Here is a 16,811-nt window from a genome sequence, read left to right as displayed (position 1 = left end):
ACAGTTAATTATTAAAGTCAAACTTAGTCGAATTAAAAAATATAAGAATTTAGATACTTTCATTGCAATACTTAAAAAAAAAACAGTGCAACTCTTTTTAAAGGCACCAATAAAGAAATAATTCTTGCGCCTGGGAAACCATCTTTAAAAATCATTATGGAAATTCTGCAAAGATCCAGCAAGGTTTTATTTCCTATTTCAAAATCCCACTGCTCTTCATCAGATTTGTAAAATTTTTTGTGTTCTTTCAGTTATACTTTTTTTTCACACTATAAGTGTAATCAGTCAAATTCTATGCATTTTAATCCTTTGATCTGGTTGATTGGGGCACATTTTAGTGATAGCTGTTGATTGGCTTCATTACCATTCTTTTACCTGTGACCAATTCATATAAAAATCGGACTCAAATAGTATATGACTCATATCATTTTTTTAAATCAGCAAGTAGTGATCAGCTATCTAATAGTATGTCTAAAGATAAGAAGTAGATATTGGTATAATTTAGATATTTTAAAAGGCTTTACAAATGAGTTTGTTAATAAAACTAAGTGTTCCTCAAGGATTCGGTGTAATTATTCTACTTTGTAGAGTGGAGCATCTGAAAGCCATTTTGTTCTTTTATTTTGCCTTTGGAAAGTATTTCTCAGCTTTATGGTCTCTATATTGTGCTTAATCCTATGAAACACTTATTTACTACTTAAGGACTGTTCTTTGTTTTCTGTTTGTTTTGGTTTTAGTTTTTCAGAAAAAGGAATCATAGTACTCTTGACAGGTCAGTTAGAAACTGTGGGCAGTAACGTACATGTTTCAGTTTTTGGTGAGCTCATTGCTGCCATATAAAGACACCAGTTGGCATTCTTAGCTCGTCTGTCCATGTTGCAGATATGGGCTGTTGATTAGTACAGTCTTTAGTACAGTGCCCAATTCTTCGTAGTCCCTAAGTATTTGCTGAAGTGAATGAATTAAAAAAAAAAAGATTTTTAAATACTAGAGGAAAGATTTTATATTTATAGTGTTAGGGATATAGAATAAACTTGTAACATGTTTTACTTATTGTCCAAAAAGTTTTAAGCACTGATACGGAAAGCAAAAACTTAGACTATGTGAACTATATGAATAATAATATAATAATATATATGCATGGTTGTATAGAAGTTAGTTATAATCTATGTAATATATATTAAAGCAAGGATAGAAGCTAAACACCTAATCAAAGATAGTTCAGTTTGCAAATGTGTATTTTGAAAGAGTTATTCCTTATAATATAAAGATGAGAAAAATCAATTTGAAATTATATAAATTTATTCTAGGATTTTAATTCTTCATCCTTAAGCTTCAAGTTTTAAGTAAAATTCTTCCTGAAAGGAACTCCTTGTCTAATCCTTTAAAAACTTTATAGATAGGAGTTTTTTCTTTTTTACAAAACTTCAAATAACTTCAAATAATCTCCAAAACAGCTTTTTACAAAATTAAAAACAAAACCCTCTAATGCTGCTGATTTACAAAATAGCATGGTCAGTTTGGTAAACATTTGTACCACCCCAGAATTTTGTAGCGCTTTTACAGGCTTTATTTTGCAACTGCCAGACAGTAAGTAGGTGACGTATGTAATTATTCCAATGTTACAGATGAGGAAACTCAGGCACAGAGAGATGAAGGGATGGAAGGCAAGGCAGAAGCAGACAGAACATTCAGTTCAGGACTCCAGGCAGCTGGTGCTAGTGCCATCCCTGGCGGCATTTCACAGTGAGTCTGCTGACACCAAGACTGAAGGGCCTTCCAGATACTTGAGGGACATCTTTCAATAATACATGTATGTAGTTGTAAAGGCAGGTATGCTATCTGGAAAAATCCCTTAATAATTGCCAAAAAACCACCAGAAGCTACTAGGGTACATTTAAGACTATTGTTGCAGAATTACCTGCAGTTAAACCGTGACATGGTAACGGAAAGTAAGGGGGGATAATTCCAGGTTGTCAATGCAAGTTCACAGAATGTTGTTAGAGAATAATTAAGATTCATCTGAAAGATGACAGATTTGATTTAATGTAAATCTCTCTTATTTTATGAATTCCTGAGAATTTGATAAGAATTTTTACATAACCTCATGTCTAAATAAATTGGGAAAAAGTTAGCTCATTTACTCTAATTGGAAAGCAAACAACAGATGTAAAAGAAAATAACATTTGTTTTAATAAAATTCTTTAGATGTGTATTATCTCACTTAACCCGTAAAACAGCCTTTGAGATAAGGGTAATTGTTATCCCCATCCTGTATTTAAGGAAACTGAGGCTTAGATGCAGTATGTAAATTATCCAGAGGTTCCAGCTTTTTTAGTGGCAGTCAAGACTCCAAGGCTATGCTAAACTGATTGCCCAAGAATAATTTTAAAAAATACACATCCTCTCTCCGTTTCTTGCACACCCGTACAGAGATAACATGTATATATCTATATAACAGTTCAAGTCCAGGTTATTTGTACAACTATTACGTGTGAAAAGGAGCTCAAGGAAAGGAATGCATAATTGTACAACAGAGTCAAGTTGTGTTAAGGCGATGTTTGTGGCTCTAAGGCTGCAAATTGGACTGCACATTTAGAGACCATGTGCCCAGACTATCTATAGCCAGTACACGGAGTCTGCTAGGGTAGGCTTTCTACTGTTCAGTGGGTTCCAGAAATGCCCAGTCTCCAGAGAGTTGCTATTTACTGGATGTTATGCCACCTGCATAGTCTGTCCAGAGGTATTTGTAACAGACTCCCTGGGTCTTCCTTTTGGCAAATGGAAACCCAGCACTACTGGCCGCAGGATGCAAAATGGTGCGTAAATGATTGAAAGCTTCCTGTTCCTCCTTGTCTAATTCCCAAGACGTTTTACAAATATTTGAAACACTAGAATTTCGGCCATCATTTTATTTTACAAAACCAGTGGTGGTTTCCTAGATCATAATCTGAATTTTTACTGAAGAGCTCAGTGTACTTTATCTTTTTATGGGTTGGCTTTGTGAATTGCCTCCATCAAATTGTAATTCCTTTCCTTGACTGCTTTTCTTTACCTGACTTCTTTCCTCTTCCTAACTGGTTTTGAGATTGCTTCTGGCTATTTCTGGCCCTTTGCACACAGAGAATACCAACTAATTTATTGGAACATTTTCTCCCTGTTCTGTTTATTGTTTACTCATTAATTCATCCATCATGGTTTGTTTTTTTTTTAGCACCTTGTCTGTTCCAGGCACTGTTCTAGGTGCTGAGGATACAGCAGGGAACAAAACAGTGTTCCTGTTATTAGGACTTCCGCTCTGGTGAGGGGAGAAATATAGTAACTAAATAATGAGTTAGATATATGTGCAGTAATAAGTTTTTTTTCTATTTATTTATGCTCTAATCTTTATTATTCCTTCTCTCTGCTCTGTTTGCAGTTTTCTTTTTTAAACAAATCAATTTTATTGGTACATACTAATAAAACATGCAGTTCATCCAAAGTATACAATCAGTGGTATTTGGTATAATCACATAGTTGTGCATTCATTATTTCATTCATTATTAGAGCATTTTCATTATATCAATAATAATAAGAAAAAAACAAGCAAATAACCAGAAAATTCCTCACCTCTCAATCTATCTATATTTCCCCTGCTGTACATAGATGTTCTTTCTGGCTATTCTTACACAATTATTCATTTATTTATTAGGCAGTTTTATTGAGATGTATTCATATACCATACATTTTAAGTTTTATGAGGAAAGCTATACCTGTCACCTTTTTCCATGAGTCTACCAGATTTTACTGTTTTCCAAAGCTGAATAGAAATGACTTTAAATATCAGCTTATTTGAGTATTTCAAATCTTGCTTATTATGGCAGGTAATTCTGTATTAGCCGTATACTGAAGCTAGACTATCCATATGGTACTTGCTATACACATACATACAGTTTTATTTATTCTAAAACATTATTTAATTCATTGTAATTTGTGTACATTTTAAAGTGCATTATTCAATTTTTATCTACTCCAGTATTTGCAGTGGTATAACCCCCAGGTCTCCAGTTTTAGAAATTATATTTAATCATTGATAGTCATGGAAAAAATAAAAATCATTAACTTGTAGGCAGAAATTCTCCAAACCTAATAATACAAAGAATTCTTTAAAGTGTATGCTTTCCTTACTTTTTTCATAAGTCTTTTATTTACTTTTCATTAATATTAAACATTTAGATTCAACAAGCTCACAAAGACAATGTTTCACTAATTTCATGACAGCATCTTAATAAAATCTATGTCATTTATATTTCTCTATCTTTCCCCTTAGAGAGAATAGCTTACTCTTTGTACTACTATCTTGTAATTTTTCTTGAGTGAGTATACTCCTGCAAGGTTCACTGAAAATATATAAATATAAATAATTTTATATTTAATAAAATTAATGATTGCTGTAGTTTTTAGTTTGTTCAAGGGGTTATGTGGAATGTTAGAAGGGTTGCTAAATGAAATATTACATATGACCACTAGAGGGCAGGGTTTCCAACTCATATTTTTACAGACGATCAAGTTGCATTTAGTCTGATAACTCACACTTAGTCAAGCCTAACTCTGTTCTAAAATATGTTATTTTCATAATCCCAAACAGGCCCTCAAAAGTTTATATTAGTGGCTTAATGGAGCCATTAAATGGATTAATTTACTTACTTTCTAATTTGCATTCTCTTTTTCTTTAGCCCATTATCCCTATGTTTACACAGAATATTCGAGAAGGATTTAGGTCACTTGGAGGAACAAGTAAGTCTTGGTTTGCATGTTTTTTTTTCTAATTTAAATATAAAATTTTAAATGTAATATTTAAAGTGTGTGGGCTTTTGAACCCTAGAAGGAACCTTTTAAAATTATTACTTTAGAAAATGGATATACTATTTAAATTTTGTTGTTTTGTTTAAAGTCTGTATGATGGCTGGATTTAAGTTATGGTAGTTCTTAGACTTTAGGCTTTTTAAAAAAGTATAATAAAGATATTGAAGCTTATTTGTAATGGACTTTTAACATTTCAGAGCAAATAATTTATTGTATTAACCCACATTGCTGAACTTTAGAACACATGTATTTATTACCCAGATTATCTTTTTAACTTAATCCTGATGAATTTAGAGTTTTAGAAAAGGATGGTAATATGTTATTGAACTAAGATTAATAGCCTAAGGAGATATCACTTGCTTTGCTTTACTTCTGAACTTCTTATTATTTTAATATTTTGGATCCTAATACATTTACATTGACGAATTCTTTTTGGCTGCCATTAATTTATTAATAAAAGAATAAGCTTTGAGTCCAGTTATAGGAACAATAATGATTGGATGTACTTTTTCTTTGCAGTATCTCTGTGGTTTTAACTTTTTATTATGAAATTTTCTGTTTCTTCTTATACTGTGTAGTTCTTACATTTTGTTTGATTGTTTATACTTTGTATGCCAACTCTATGGTTGTTAGTGATCCCAAAGAGCTTTCTTTTATGATACTTTGGTATTTTGTTGATATTCTGTTATGGTTTTAGGTCTTAATTTTTTTCACTTTTTTTTTTTCCCAAAATTTTTAAGGTGGAAAGGCAGATTGATGGGATGTTTCACTTTTGTTGTGAATTATTTCTTCTAATTTCTCTCATCCCATTTCTTCTTCAGAATTTAAGCGGCAGACCAGAAATGATTCTCCTTTTACTTCTTTAATTGTAAAGTGCTTTTGTTTTTCCTTTATGACAATTTTTAAAATTTTCCTTGACTTTAAAGTTGAACACTTTAAAAAGTAGTGTCTAGTGATTTTTTTCTTCAAAGTAATACTTTAGGTTTTATGGTATAATCTGTTTCCATATGTAAACAGAATTTTAAAATTTGAATACAACCCATGACTATGGATTACATGTTGCTTACTGTTCTTTGGATTACTTTGATATAATGCGTTTGATGTGTTTTTTAAGACTTAGTCTTAATCCATCGGTTTATTTTACAGTATTACCACTTATTGATTTGTCCAGTCAAATTTCAGATGTGGTCATTAGTAATTATTTGCTTTGCTGCATTAGTTTTGTACTTCCTAATTTACAGTAATCTTTTTAGTTCCTTTACTAAGTTTATTGGTTCACTAAAGTCTCGTGTTTACAAAAATCTATTTGATGCTTCAAATATTTTCCTTTTTTTTTCATTTAGCTTATTTATGAGTCTAGATTTTCAGCTTCTGCCTTTTGGTTTCTAGTCTTATCCTTTGTTTTGCAATAATAGTAATTGAGTTGTCTTTTAAAAATTCTCACTTTTAAAAGCTCATCTTTAAAACAAAATATTGTATTAATTGCCAGGAGGTGATACCCTCTGTCATTTTTCTATAAGTCTTACATAATTAATGTGAAAAGTTTAAAATTACAGGCTTGGGATATTTAACCAATTAAAATGGCTTTGTTTACTTTAAAACAGGGTTATTTAAATGGCTTTATGAAAAATTCCGCTATCCATTTGCTCCAATGTATGGAGGTTTTCCAGTGAAATTACGTACTTATTTAGGTGACCCCATTCCATATGATCCAAAGATCACAGCAGAAGAATTAGCTGAAAAGGTAAAGTATACTTTCTAAGTCTTAGGACAAATTTTTCTTTTGTTTAAAAAAAATGCTATTTTCTGTTCATTTATATATCCTATAACTATGGTCCTAGCCATGGTTCTCAACCAGGGGTGATTTTGCCTCCCAGGGTACATTTGGCCACATCTGGAGACATTTTTTATTGTCATGATTGTGTTGGAGGGTGGGAGTGCTATTGGCATCTAGAGAGGAGAGCCCAGGCATGCTGGTCAACATCCCACGATGCCCAGCCCAACCCCACATCCCAGAATTATCTGTCCAGAATGCCGTTAGTGCTGAGCTTGAGAAACACTGGTCCAGGCAGTGATAATTTAAAAGTCCGTAAGCAATCTTCAGAAGAAGAAAGCAAGCTGTGGCCTCCATGGAGAGAAAGGAATTCTTCTTGGGGTGCAAGGTCTTGAGAGGAAAATAAAATAATGGTTTAGAGTATGTGTGGGTTCTGAAGTCAGGCTGTTCCTGGCGTCATTGTGCGGTAGCTCTGGAACCCCGGCCTCTCCTAGTCTGCAGGGAAGAGAAGAGCATCTGCTCTTAGAGATACTGGGCAGTTGGTGGCTCATGTTCAGTGTTTAGAGCTATGCCTGGCGTGTACTAAGCTTCTGTTGTAATCTTAGGAACTTGCGATCCAGGAGGAGATAAGGTTATAATAATGCTTTGCATCCTCTGGGTTTCTCCATCTGGCACTATTGACGTTTTGTGGAGGTTGTAGTGGCACTGTCTTGTGCATTGTGGGATGTTTACCAGCATCCCTGGCCTCTACCCACTCGGTGCCAGTAACACCTCTCTAGTTGTGATCATCAAAAATGTCCTAGACATTGCCAGTTGATAGCCCCTAAGAGCACGGTCTCCCCAGTTGAGAACCACTGACTTATGGTTTGAGGAAGCACAAAGGAATGGTCTCTTAAGTCACATCAGGGAGTCCTCCTTGAGGGAGTGCTTGAGTTGAGTTTTGCAAGACAAGAAGGTGTCAGCAGGACGAAGAGGTTGAGGTTCAGGAACCAGAACGTGCCAAGGGATGGCGCTGTGAAGTGGCTTGAAGTCTTTGGGAAACTGAGGGCAGTTTGGTAGAGCTAGAAGGGAGGGGTCTGGTGGGAGATGAGACTAGAAATGCGGGAGGGGTCTGGATTATGAGAGCCTATAATTGGTTTTATTTCCTGAAATCCCAGGGGAGCCATTGAGACATTGAAAGCAGGGTGAGTGATGTAATTGCCTTTTAAAAAGTTGGCTGGAGGCAATATGGAAGCTGAGTTTGAAAGGGACGGGTGGAAGCTCCAAGGGGAGGAAATTGCTCTCTGAGAGGGATAAAATAGGAAAAACTTCACAGAGCCAGGGCATTTGTGGTGGGTCTTGAAAAGTAGCACGATTTAGACATGTGGACTTGGGGCAGGCGGAAAGAGTCCGAACAAAGGAAGAGCGGTAGCAAAGACTATGCTCGCTTGGTGCCAGCATTTTGAGCAGCCTAATGTAACAAAACAGCAATGCTGGGGCACACTGTCCAGCAGTGCTGGGGCACACTGTCCTGCAGGTTCTCCTTTGGAATGCAAAGCTTGGAAACATTCTGAAGGCCCTGAGGAGCCTTTCAATGAAGAGGTCTGTGTAACTTCGTTTCAAAGAGCATATGCCAGCTTTATCTGGCTTTTCCCCCCTTGAATAACACTAAATTACAACCTGTGCAATAAAACTTGGATAATCACTAGCCTAGTTGGTAGGGTTTGGTAGAGAAAAGACTGGAAAAGAACTAGGGCTACATTTTTCAGGGCTCGAAATATCAGACTAGGGAATTTGTCTACCAAATACATTTTGATTATGTTTCTATTTAGAAGCGGCTCATATCACTTCCTTTCAGTTTATTTTGGCCAAAGCAAGCAGTATAACCTTCCTCTATATTGGTTTGTGAAGATGATTCTGGCAATCATGTTTACTTAGAATATTGGCAGAGGAGAGATCACAAGCAGAGAATTTAATTAATTCCTGTGGCCCAAATGAAGGATAATAAGGACCTTTTGTGCATATGCCACTATTATACATAGAATTCCCTCTGCTGTTGTAGCTATATATAAATAAAAGTGTACTCTTTAAGAGGAGACAATATGCTATTAATTTTTCTATCTGTGGTTCCCAGCACAATGTCAGGTATTTAATTAGATCTCAATAAATGTATGATGAATGAATGTGTTAGATAATGATCTCCTTATCTACTTGAAAGGGAGACCAAGGTACTGTACAATTTGAGAGGTTTTTACAAAGGTAGAATCCACCAGACTTGAACACTAATTATATATAGTTGTCTGCAGGCTATCTAGAATACATTTCTTTCCCTCCCTCCCTCCCTCTCTTCTTACCTCAGACATGGGAAGCAGGTGCTCAACCACTCGAGCTAAGTCCCCTCCCCGGGATGACTATCTTTGATTATGAATCCTATCCCAGGCCAGGGGCTAGGCCTTTTGCATACGTAGTCTGATTTAATCCTCGCCTCCACCCTGTAGGCTAGCTGTGGTTACCTTTGCTTTACACAGGAGAAAACCAGGTGGTTCTGCCAGCTTAGTAGATTATGCTATAGGAACAACCAGCCAGACTCTCAGAGGCTGGCAACAGAAGCTTTCTTCCTGTTCCTGTTTCATGCCCATTGAGGCTCAGCTGTGGCTCATTGTCTTCTTCCCTCTGGGTCTCAGGCTGAGAGAAGAGCCCCAGTGTGGGACGCTGCCGTCCTCATGACAGGAGGGAAAGGTCAGGAGAGGAATCCAATAGGGCTCCTCCAGCTTCTGCTTGGAAGTGACTCCCACTGTGCATGTTAGTGACCCAAGCAGCTCCCACGGCCACTGGGCTCCATGGAGCAGGACCCGTTCTCCCACAGCGGGCCAGAAGGGAGGACCCTGGTAGGGAGAGTAACGGATCACTGCCATACAGCCTTCCTTTCTGGGACTTGGAAGCTCAGACCCCTGGACAAGGTCGTGCCGCTGATATGTCAGAAGCTCTCACAGAACTAATGTTGGTGATAAATTAGGTGCTTTGTTGTCCATGAACGTCATAGTTAGAGAACTGACTTTCAGTTCTTCTGCTGGTTTACAAAGAATATTCCGTTTCTCTCTCTGCTTTATCCTGAAAGTAAAATCCTCCCACACTGGGTTTTAGAGTCAGGGCAGATTCTCCAAACAGCTTGACTCTCCTCTCGTACCTTTCCAAAGATGCAGCCCAGTGGCCTTTCCACCACGAGTGAAACCTCGCTCTTTGGCATTGCTTTCGCCCCAGCCTTCCTTTTTAGTAAAATAACCAAGTTCTTTGCTCCTCCCTAAAAAGTACATTCTCCTTTAGGATATCACCAACTTCTCTTTTGTTCTTTTTGGGTCAGAGCTAGCTAGCAACACTTGAAAAAACAAATCTGTGAATGTTATGGTCTCATTAGGTGATGGAGAGAAAAGGGGGGAAACAAAAGCCTGACCTGAAAGTGTAAGGAGCGGGTTCTAACCCGTGCTCTGCCACTGAGCAGCTGTGGCACTTTAGATAAAAGATATATTCTTCTCTAGGTCTCAGTTTCCTTATTTGTACAATGGAGAAATCGAAGTAAATGATCTTAGAGTTCCTTCTTAGTCTAAAAATAAATGAATCCTGTTCTCTCATTCTTCTCAGTTGAGGAAAATATGTTTCTATTTAAATTCCAGTGACCTGATTTTTCCTACAAGGGTAGAAAGATTCATTTACATTCATATCACTGGTGGAGTTAGATATTTTATACGTTCAAATTTATTAGAGTAAAATCTTACCAATTCAAATTAAGGAAGAAGAGTCCTTTCTGAATCACTGAAATAACTCAGTTATTGCCTCTATTTACTTTCTATACTTTGTTATCAGTACTTGAAGTAACAAAACTAGTCTACCAAGGTATAATTTAGTAGAATTTCTTGGGTAAACTCACTTAAATATAGTTTCCATATTCATATTTTCAATCGTACATTTACATTATTGAAATAAAGTATACTCAAAGGATAGTTGAAATTCTTTTGAGAGTTATTATATTAATAATGTAAACAAACTGTAGTAAAATGATTACTGGTTTATCACTAATTTGAAATTACTAGCATCTAAATTACTATATATGTAGAAATAGCATTTAAATTAATATTCATATGTAGAAATAAAACTTCATTTAAAAAATGAGTGATAGGGAATGGGAAGTTAAGGCTTAAAATGTACAGGGTTCCTAGTTGGATGATAGAAATGTTTTAGTAATGGGTGCTGGTGATGGTAGCACAACACTGAATGCAATTAACAGCATCAAAATATACATCTGAATAAGATTAAAAGGAGAAGTGTAAGATTGTATATGTGATACCAAAATATATATAATTTTTAAAAATCCATGACCTATGCTATACAAACAGTGAACCTAAGTTGAACCATGGACTTTAATTATACAGTTATAAAGATGTGCTCTCATCAATTAGAACAAATGTTTCAAACCAGTACAAGATTGGTGGTGGGCTTGTATATGGGTATACTATATTTTATGCACGATTATTCTGTAAGCCCACAACTTCTCTAATAAAGGAAAAAAACCTTAACCTATCACCCAAAATTATATTTATCATTATTTAAAATGTGTTCATGCATCATTATTTAAATCCATCTCAAGTCTAATAATGGCCTGAAAACAAATGGCACCAGCTACAGTTGCATTCTACATAGGTGTTACTGGTTTGTCTGAAGTTCTCTCTGGGAGAAGAAAGAATTTATTTTAGGATATATTCCAGAATTTGAGCTAAATGACTATCAGAGTAATACAGGATGCTACAGATTTTGCTTTATACTCTAAGTTTCAATGCATTTTTTGTCTTCAAAATTTTTCCAAAAAAAAAAAGAGGTGATAGACTGTTCAGGCCTTTGATTGTAGAGAAGAGCTATTTTGTAAACACCATCTTAATATGAATTAAAATATGCTGTAATAATCCAAAGAGGATGCTTGGAATATTTCCTTGAAGTTCTGTCTTCTCGTCATTCTTCTGTTTCTATGTTTTCCATGTCTGTCTCTGTTTCTCTCTCTTCATTCTTGTACACATACCCACACTCCCACACATATACGTAGACTTATTTGTATATACATGTGGAAGGAAGATGGAAAGAAGTGGGTAGATTGAGTGGCTGGTGGGGGAGATAAACTGATGGGCCCTGCCCGTGGTTTGGGCCCTGTGAATGAGAAGCAGGAGCTGTGGAGGATGGCTCCCCAGGTTTGGCTTGCTCAGCGATTGCTACTCAGCGAGGTGCGCCAGAGTGACCTCACTCCGTGCGTGTTCCCTTACTTGGCGAGGTGCCACGAGTGTCGTTACTCAGCGGGGTGCATGCGAGTGTCATTTCTTAGGGAGGGAACTCGGGATAGCACAAAGTACGAGAGGAGGATTGGTTTAGTCTTCAATTAAGCATATTGAAGTTAGGTGCCTTTGAGTATTCAGGGGAAGTCATACTGAACATAGGTATCTAAAGTGGAAAGGGCTGGAGATAATACGTTCTGGCATCATCAGCCAATGAATGATCATCAAAGCTGTGGAAATGGATGAGTTTACTGAGCCGCTGGGGAGTAAGTCAGTGCTTGGTTTGGGGAGCGTGAGTCTGCAAAGGAGATGGAAAGGGAGCAGCTAGAGGAAAACCAGGAGAGCGGGGCTTCCAGAAGCTCTGCTTAACCATGAGGGAGTGGTCCATGGTGATAGAGAGGTCACCTCAGACGGAGACCAAAAGATGGTCCTTTGGACTTAGTGGCAGAAGGAAGTCATTGGTGATCTTTGCAAGAGCTGTATTTTCTTGATGCATATCCCTGATATTTCTTCATCCCCAAATCCTTGACACCTTAGTGCATACTAAACAAAGTCTATACTTTTTTCCTTTGGTATTTAATTTCATCATGCTTTAGTTGAAGACTGTTTTCTTTTAGTCTTCTCCCTCACACCTTTTGAATACATACCTGGAACTCCAGCCAAACAGGCTGACTCTATTCCTTAAGCAGTCATTGACTTGTGGCCTTTGTGCCTCATGCTCCTTCCTTTGCCATTACTGGAATCTTCACTGTACTTCACACCCAGACCCAGTAATACCATGCACCCCTGGTTACTGCCCCCCAAATAGGCACTCAGGCTTGAACTTCTGAAGACTTTCTAGTCACGTGTTAGATCTTGCACATCACAAATGATCTTAATTATTTTGTACTGGATTCTTTGTACTAGGTTACAGGCTTCTTGAGATTAGAAACTTGTTTCATTAACAATACAACTTCCAGAGTATCTCCTGAATGAGTGAATGAATATAATTTTTACAGTAACTCACTCGATGGCCCATAATTTGTGTGTCAATCCTGTGCCAACTGCCTCAATACATCTGTGTTGTATAATCTTAATAATGACTGTGTGAAACAGGCATTGTTCTCATTTTACATGTATGAAAGCTGATGTTTAGGGAGGTGTATTTGTAAAATGCGTCTTTGGGCGTGGGTTTCGTAATTTTAAAATTTTAAAAGAAATGAAGCTCCAATATTTGTAAAAAGAAGACTCATTAGAAAGCTTAGGGTCTGTGTATGTATGTATAAATGAAACTGATAGATAGCCATATACTGATTTAAAAGTAAAGAATGTTGAAATTTGCAATGCATTTAATGGGAAACATGGTTTCAGAATATTTCTTGATGTATCCTAAATGACATTTCCATTCCTATAACTTAATCGAAATTCCCATTAAACTGTCTAGAAATCAAGGTAAAAACCTACAGTGTAACAGCGCATCCTTAGTTTTCCTCACCTTTTGTTATTGCATTGCCTGATATAACTTTGGTGTGTACGGCGATGAAAGGAAAATACATTAGCGTCTACTAATGACTAGAAAGGACTGATACTTCCATTTGCCTGCTAGAAATTACCTTTTTTTTTTTTTCATTTCTCTGGTTTCTTTTTCCTTCAATTTATTGTAGTGTTTATACGTGCAAGGCATTGTTGTGCTCAGTGTTGGAGAAATACCAAGGCTATTTCTGCCCTAAAGAGCTTTAGTGTCTGGTATGTAAATAGTTATGGGAACAGTAACTAATTCATGGCATGAAGAAATAAGTGTAAGTAATATGTTCTGAGTATACTGAGAAGAAAGGCAACCATGCTGATGGGAAATGGAGACCAAATACGGAGGAGGACTTCTTGAAAGTGGTACTTGATGAAAACCTTTATAATCTATACCAAGAATTGAAAAGGATAATGGTATTTCTTTTGTTTTCTTAATAGACAAAGAACGCTCTTCAAGCTTTGATTGATAAGCACCAAAGAATACCAGGAAACATTATGAGTGCTTTGTTGGAACGTTTTCATAAAAAGCAAAAGGTCAACTAGAATATGATTTAATACATTTATATTAGTACGTTGGGTTCTATAGTACTTTCTTTTAAATTTTATAGGTTCTATAATTAATATTTTTTAAAAATCATGTTAATAGGCATTTTTCACAGAACTTGTTTAAAATTGTATTGTCTTAATTTTGTTTGTTTTGCAATCAATTGTGTCAAATTTAAATAATAACTTATTTCATACCTAATCATTCAGAAAATGATCATATTTCATACGTAAATTCCTAATATATGATAAAACATATGGATTCTTAAAGTTGGGTTTATTAATAACAGCAATCTAAGTTAAACGGACATTCCTGAATAATGCATCAATTTCTTTTTCTGTTGCACTGAGCTAATTTAGAGAGATGGCATAATCAGACTTTATTAGGGAAAAAATGCTTTTTTATATCTACCCTTCATTTCTTGTGTGACCCTGGGTAAGTCATTTAAAAGTTTTTGTGCCTCAACAATTCACTTTTTCTTATGGTGAGGAATATTATTTTAAAGTTCTTTGTATTTGCTATGATTGATAACTATAGAACTGAAATTAAAATTGAATTAAACAATACCAAAATCTTTTAGAATTTTATATATATATATATATTCCATAGACTATTTAAATTATTCCTTCAGATATGATGTCCAGTTGCCAAGCACAGTGAAAAAAATATGTATTGTTTTCCAAATTGGATAAAAAAGAAATTAGGAATAAGATTTATAATTATTACTATTTTTAGTATTTATTATATTTTTAATAAGATTCTACTTACAAACTATATAGTGTGCTGTGCTTTGTCAGTCCTATAATATGGCATTTAGTAGTGTAAGGTTTAAAAATTACCATTGTGCTCTGCATTTCATATGTCAGAAGCTGATTCTAGTTAATGGAAGTAGAGCTAAAGAAAGCTCTGCTTCTGCTCAGCATCATGGCTTATTCAGTTTGACTTTGCAACCAGTCAAATGGTTTATTGTTTTAGTAAAAATATACTTGAATAATGAATTTATTTGTGTACAGAACCCTCTGAAAAAGTAATGGTGATTTGTCTCCTTGAAAACTGAATTTAAAAGTATTTAAACAGAAAGTATCAGAAATCAAGAGCAGTATCTCCCTCTCTCCCTTTTAGATGTAAATTACTTGGATTTTTGTATAGATTTTTGTATTATGTGTATATTTATGATATGTGTAATGTGTATAAAATGAAACAATTTAAAAATAAAGGAAAACTGAATTGTGATTTGTTTTCTTGTGAAATTGCACATAAAATGAAACAATTTAAAAATAAAGGCAAACTGAATTGCAATTTGTTTTCTTGGGAAATTGCATGTGGCATTTTCTTATTTTAAACAGATTTTTTTTTAAGTTTTGCTGTTCATAGATTTCCTACCTGCAATCTTATTCTTTTATCTCAGCCATAAGGAATAAACCTTACTTTTTATTCTAATAAATGCATTTTAATTTCAATTTCAGTGAAAAGAGTTAATTAATAATTATTTATTGCTTTTTTCCCCTCCAGTAGTAAGTGGTGTTTGGTTCAAAATTGATAAAATTTCCATAATGAATGAACATATGATGAAAGAAAGAATGAGAAAATTATTTTTAGTCAGCTGCTGGGGTTTTAAAGATTGAAGAAAAAAATTCATTGCTAAAGTAGTGAAATTTATAATTTTTATAGTACAGTATTTAAATTTTACAGGTTTACTTCAGACATCTTTTGGTTCCCTGATGCTAATAGGAAGGCTTCCTGTCTCGCTCGATAAGATCTTTATCTTTGGTGTTTGAATTTAAATTCCATTTTTAAGAGTCAGAAACCATGACTAAATATAGAAATGTATGTAATAATGGAAAAGGGATGCATCAGTTCCTGACTTTTTTTTAGGGAAATGTTTAGTCAGAATCTGATGAAAACTCGGGACTTCCCAGAAATATGTGCATGGCACACTTTTATGGGAAAAATTTCATACCCATTTTAAAAATCATTTCGAGACAATTTCAAGCTTACAGAAAAGTTGCAAGAGTATCACAAAGAACCCTTCATGCAGATTTGCCAATTAACATGTTGCCACATTTGTTTTATTCTTTCCCCTCCTCTCCCCCTTCCTCCTTTGTATATCTGTGGGACTTTTTCTTCTGAATCATCTGACAGTAATTTACAGATCTCATGCCCCTTACCCCTTACTCTTGGCTGTAAGGCCATCCATTTATAAAACCACAGAGCAACAATCAAAATCAGGACATTTATCATTGCTATAATACTATAATCTCATCAAAAGACCAGATTTTACCAGTTGTCTCGCTATCCTTTATGTCACATTTTTTTCTCTATTTAGTATCAGGCTCACACAGTGCTTTTAGTTTTCCTGTCCCTTTAGTTACCTTTAAATCTGGAATGATTTCTCAGCGCCTCTTTAATGACATTGACACATTTTTAAAGAGGATCTCCCATTTATTTGGTAGATAATCCCTCAGTTTGTTTCTTGCCTGATGTTTCATCCTTTGATTCAGGTCATGCATTTCCAGTGGGAATAATGAATGAGGTTGTGCCCTTTCCAGTGCATCACATCAGGGAGCTTGCAATGTTGATATGTGTTGTTATTAGTGGTGGTAATTTGGATCACTTGGTTAAGATGCTGTCTGCCACATTTCTTCTTTGTAAAGTTTCTGTTTTTCCCTTCATGATCATTTTACACAGTGAGAACTTGAGACTAAATATCTGTTCCTCATCAGACTTTGACCCACTGGTTTTAGTATCCTTTGAGTCTTGCCTGAATAAATTATTACTATGAAGGTTATGAAAGTGTGATTTTCTAACCCTTATTCTACATTTGTTAGCTGACATTCTCCTGTAAGGA

At 35.4% G+C, this 16,811-nt stretch overlaps 1 protein-coding gene across 6 annotated transcripts in view; it reads left to right on the top strand.

Annotated features, from left to right (window-relative positions):
* Nucleotides 1-15,262, top strand: part of TMEM68 (transmembrane protein 68) — a 41,655-nt gene extending 26,393 nt beyond the window's left edge. For 3 of the 6 annotated variants that reach the window (XM_004450145.5, XM_071207818.1, XM_071207817.1), the window contains exons 6-8: nt 4,716-4,776; nt 6,450-6,589; nt 13,858-15,262. In XM_004450145.5, coding sequence (XP_004450202.2) covers nt 4,716-4,776; nt 6,450-6,589; nt 13,858-13,962 — 306 coding nt within the window. In that variant the 3' untranslated portion in view covers nt 13,963-15,262. Of the gene's footprint in view, nt 1-1,628; nt 1,814-4,715; nt 4,777-6,449; nt 6,590-13,857 lie in introns of all 6 variants that reach the window. The other 3 variants (XR_011645622.1, XR_011645623.1, XR_011645621.1) reach the window with 2 other exon arrangements.
* Nucleotides 15,263-16,811: the final 1,549 nt, after the last annotated feature.

The sequence above is a fragment of the Dasypus novemcinctus genome, chromosome 14 (genome assembly GCF_030445035.2).
Source record: "Dasypus novemcinctus isolate mDasNov1 chromosome 14, mDasNov1.1.hap2, whole genome shotgun sequence".
NCBI lineage: Eukaryota > Metazoa > Chordata > Mammalia > Cingulata > Dasypodidae > Dasypus > Dasypus novemcinctus.
This window is presented reverse-complemented; position numbering and strand designations above follow the sequence as displayed.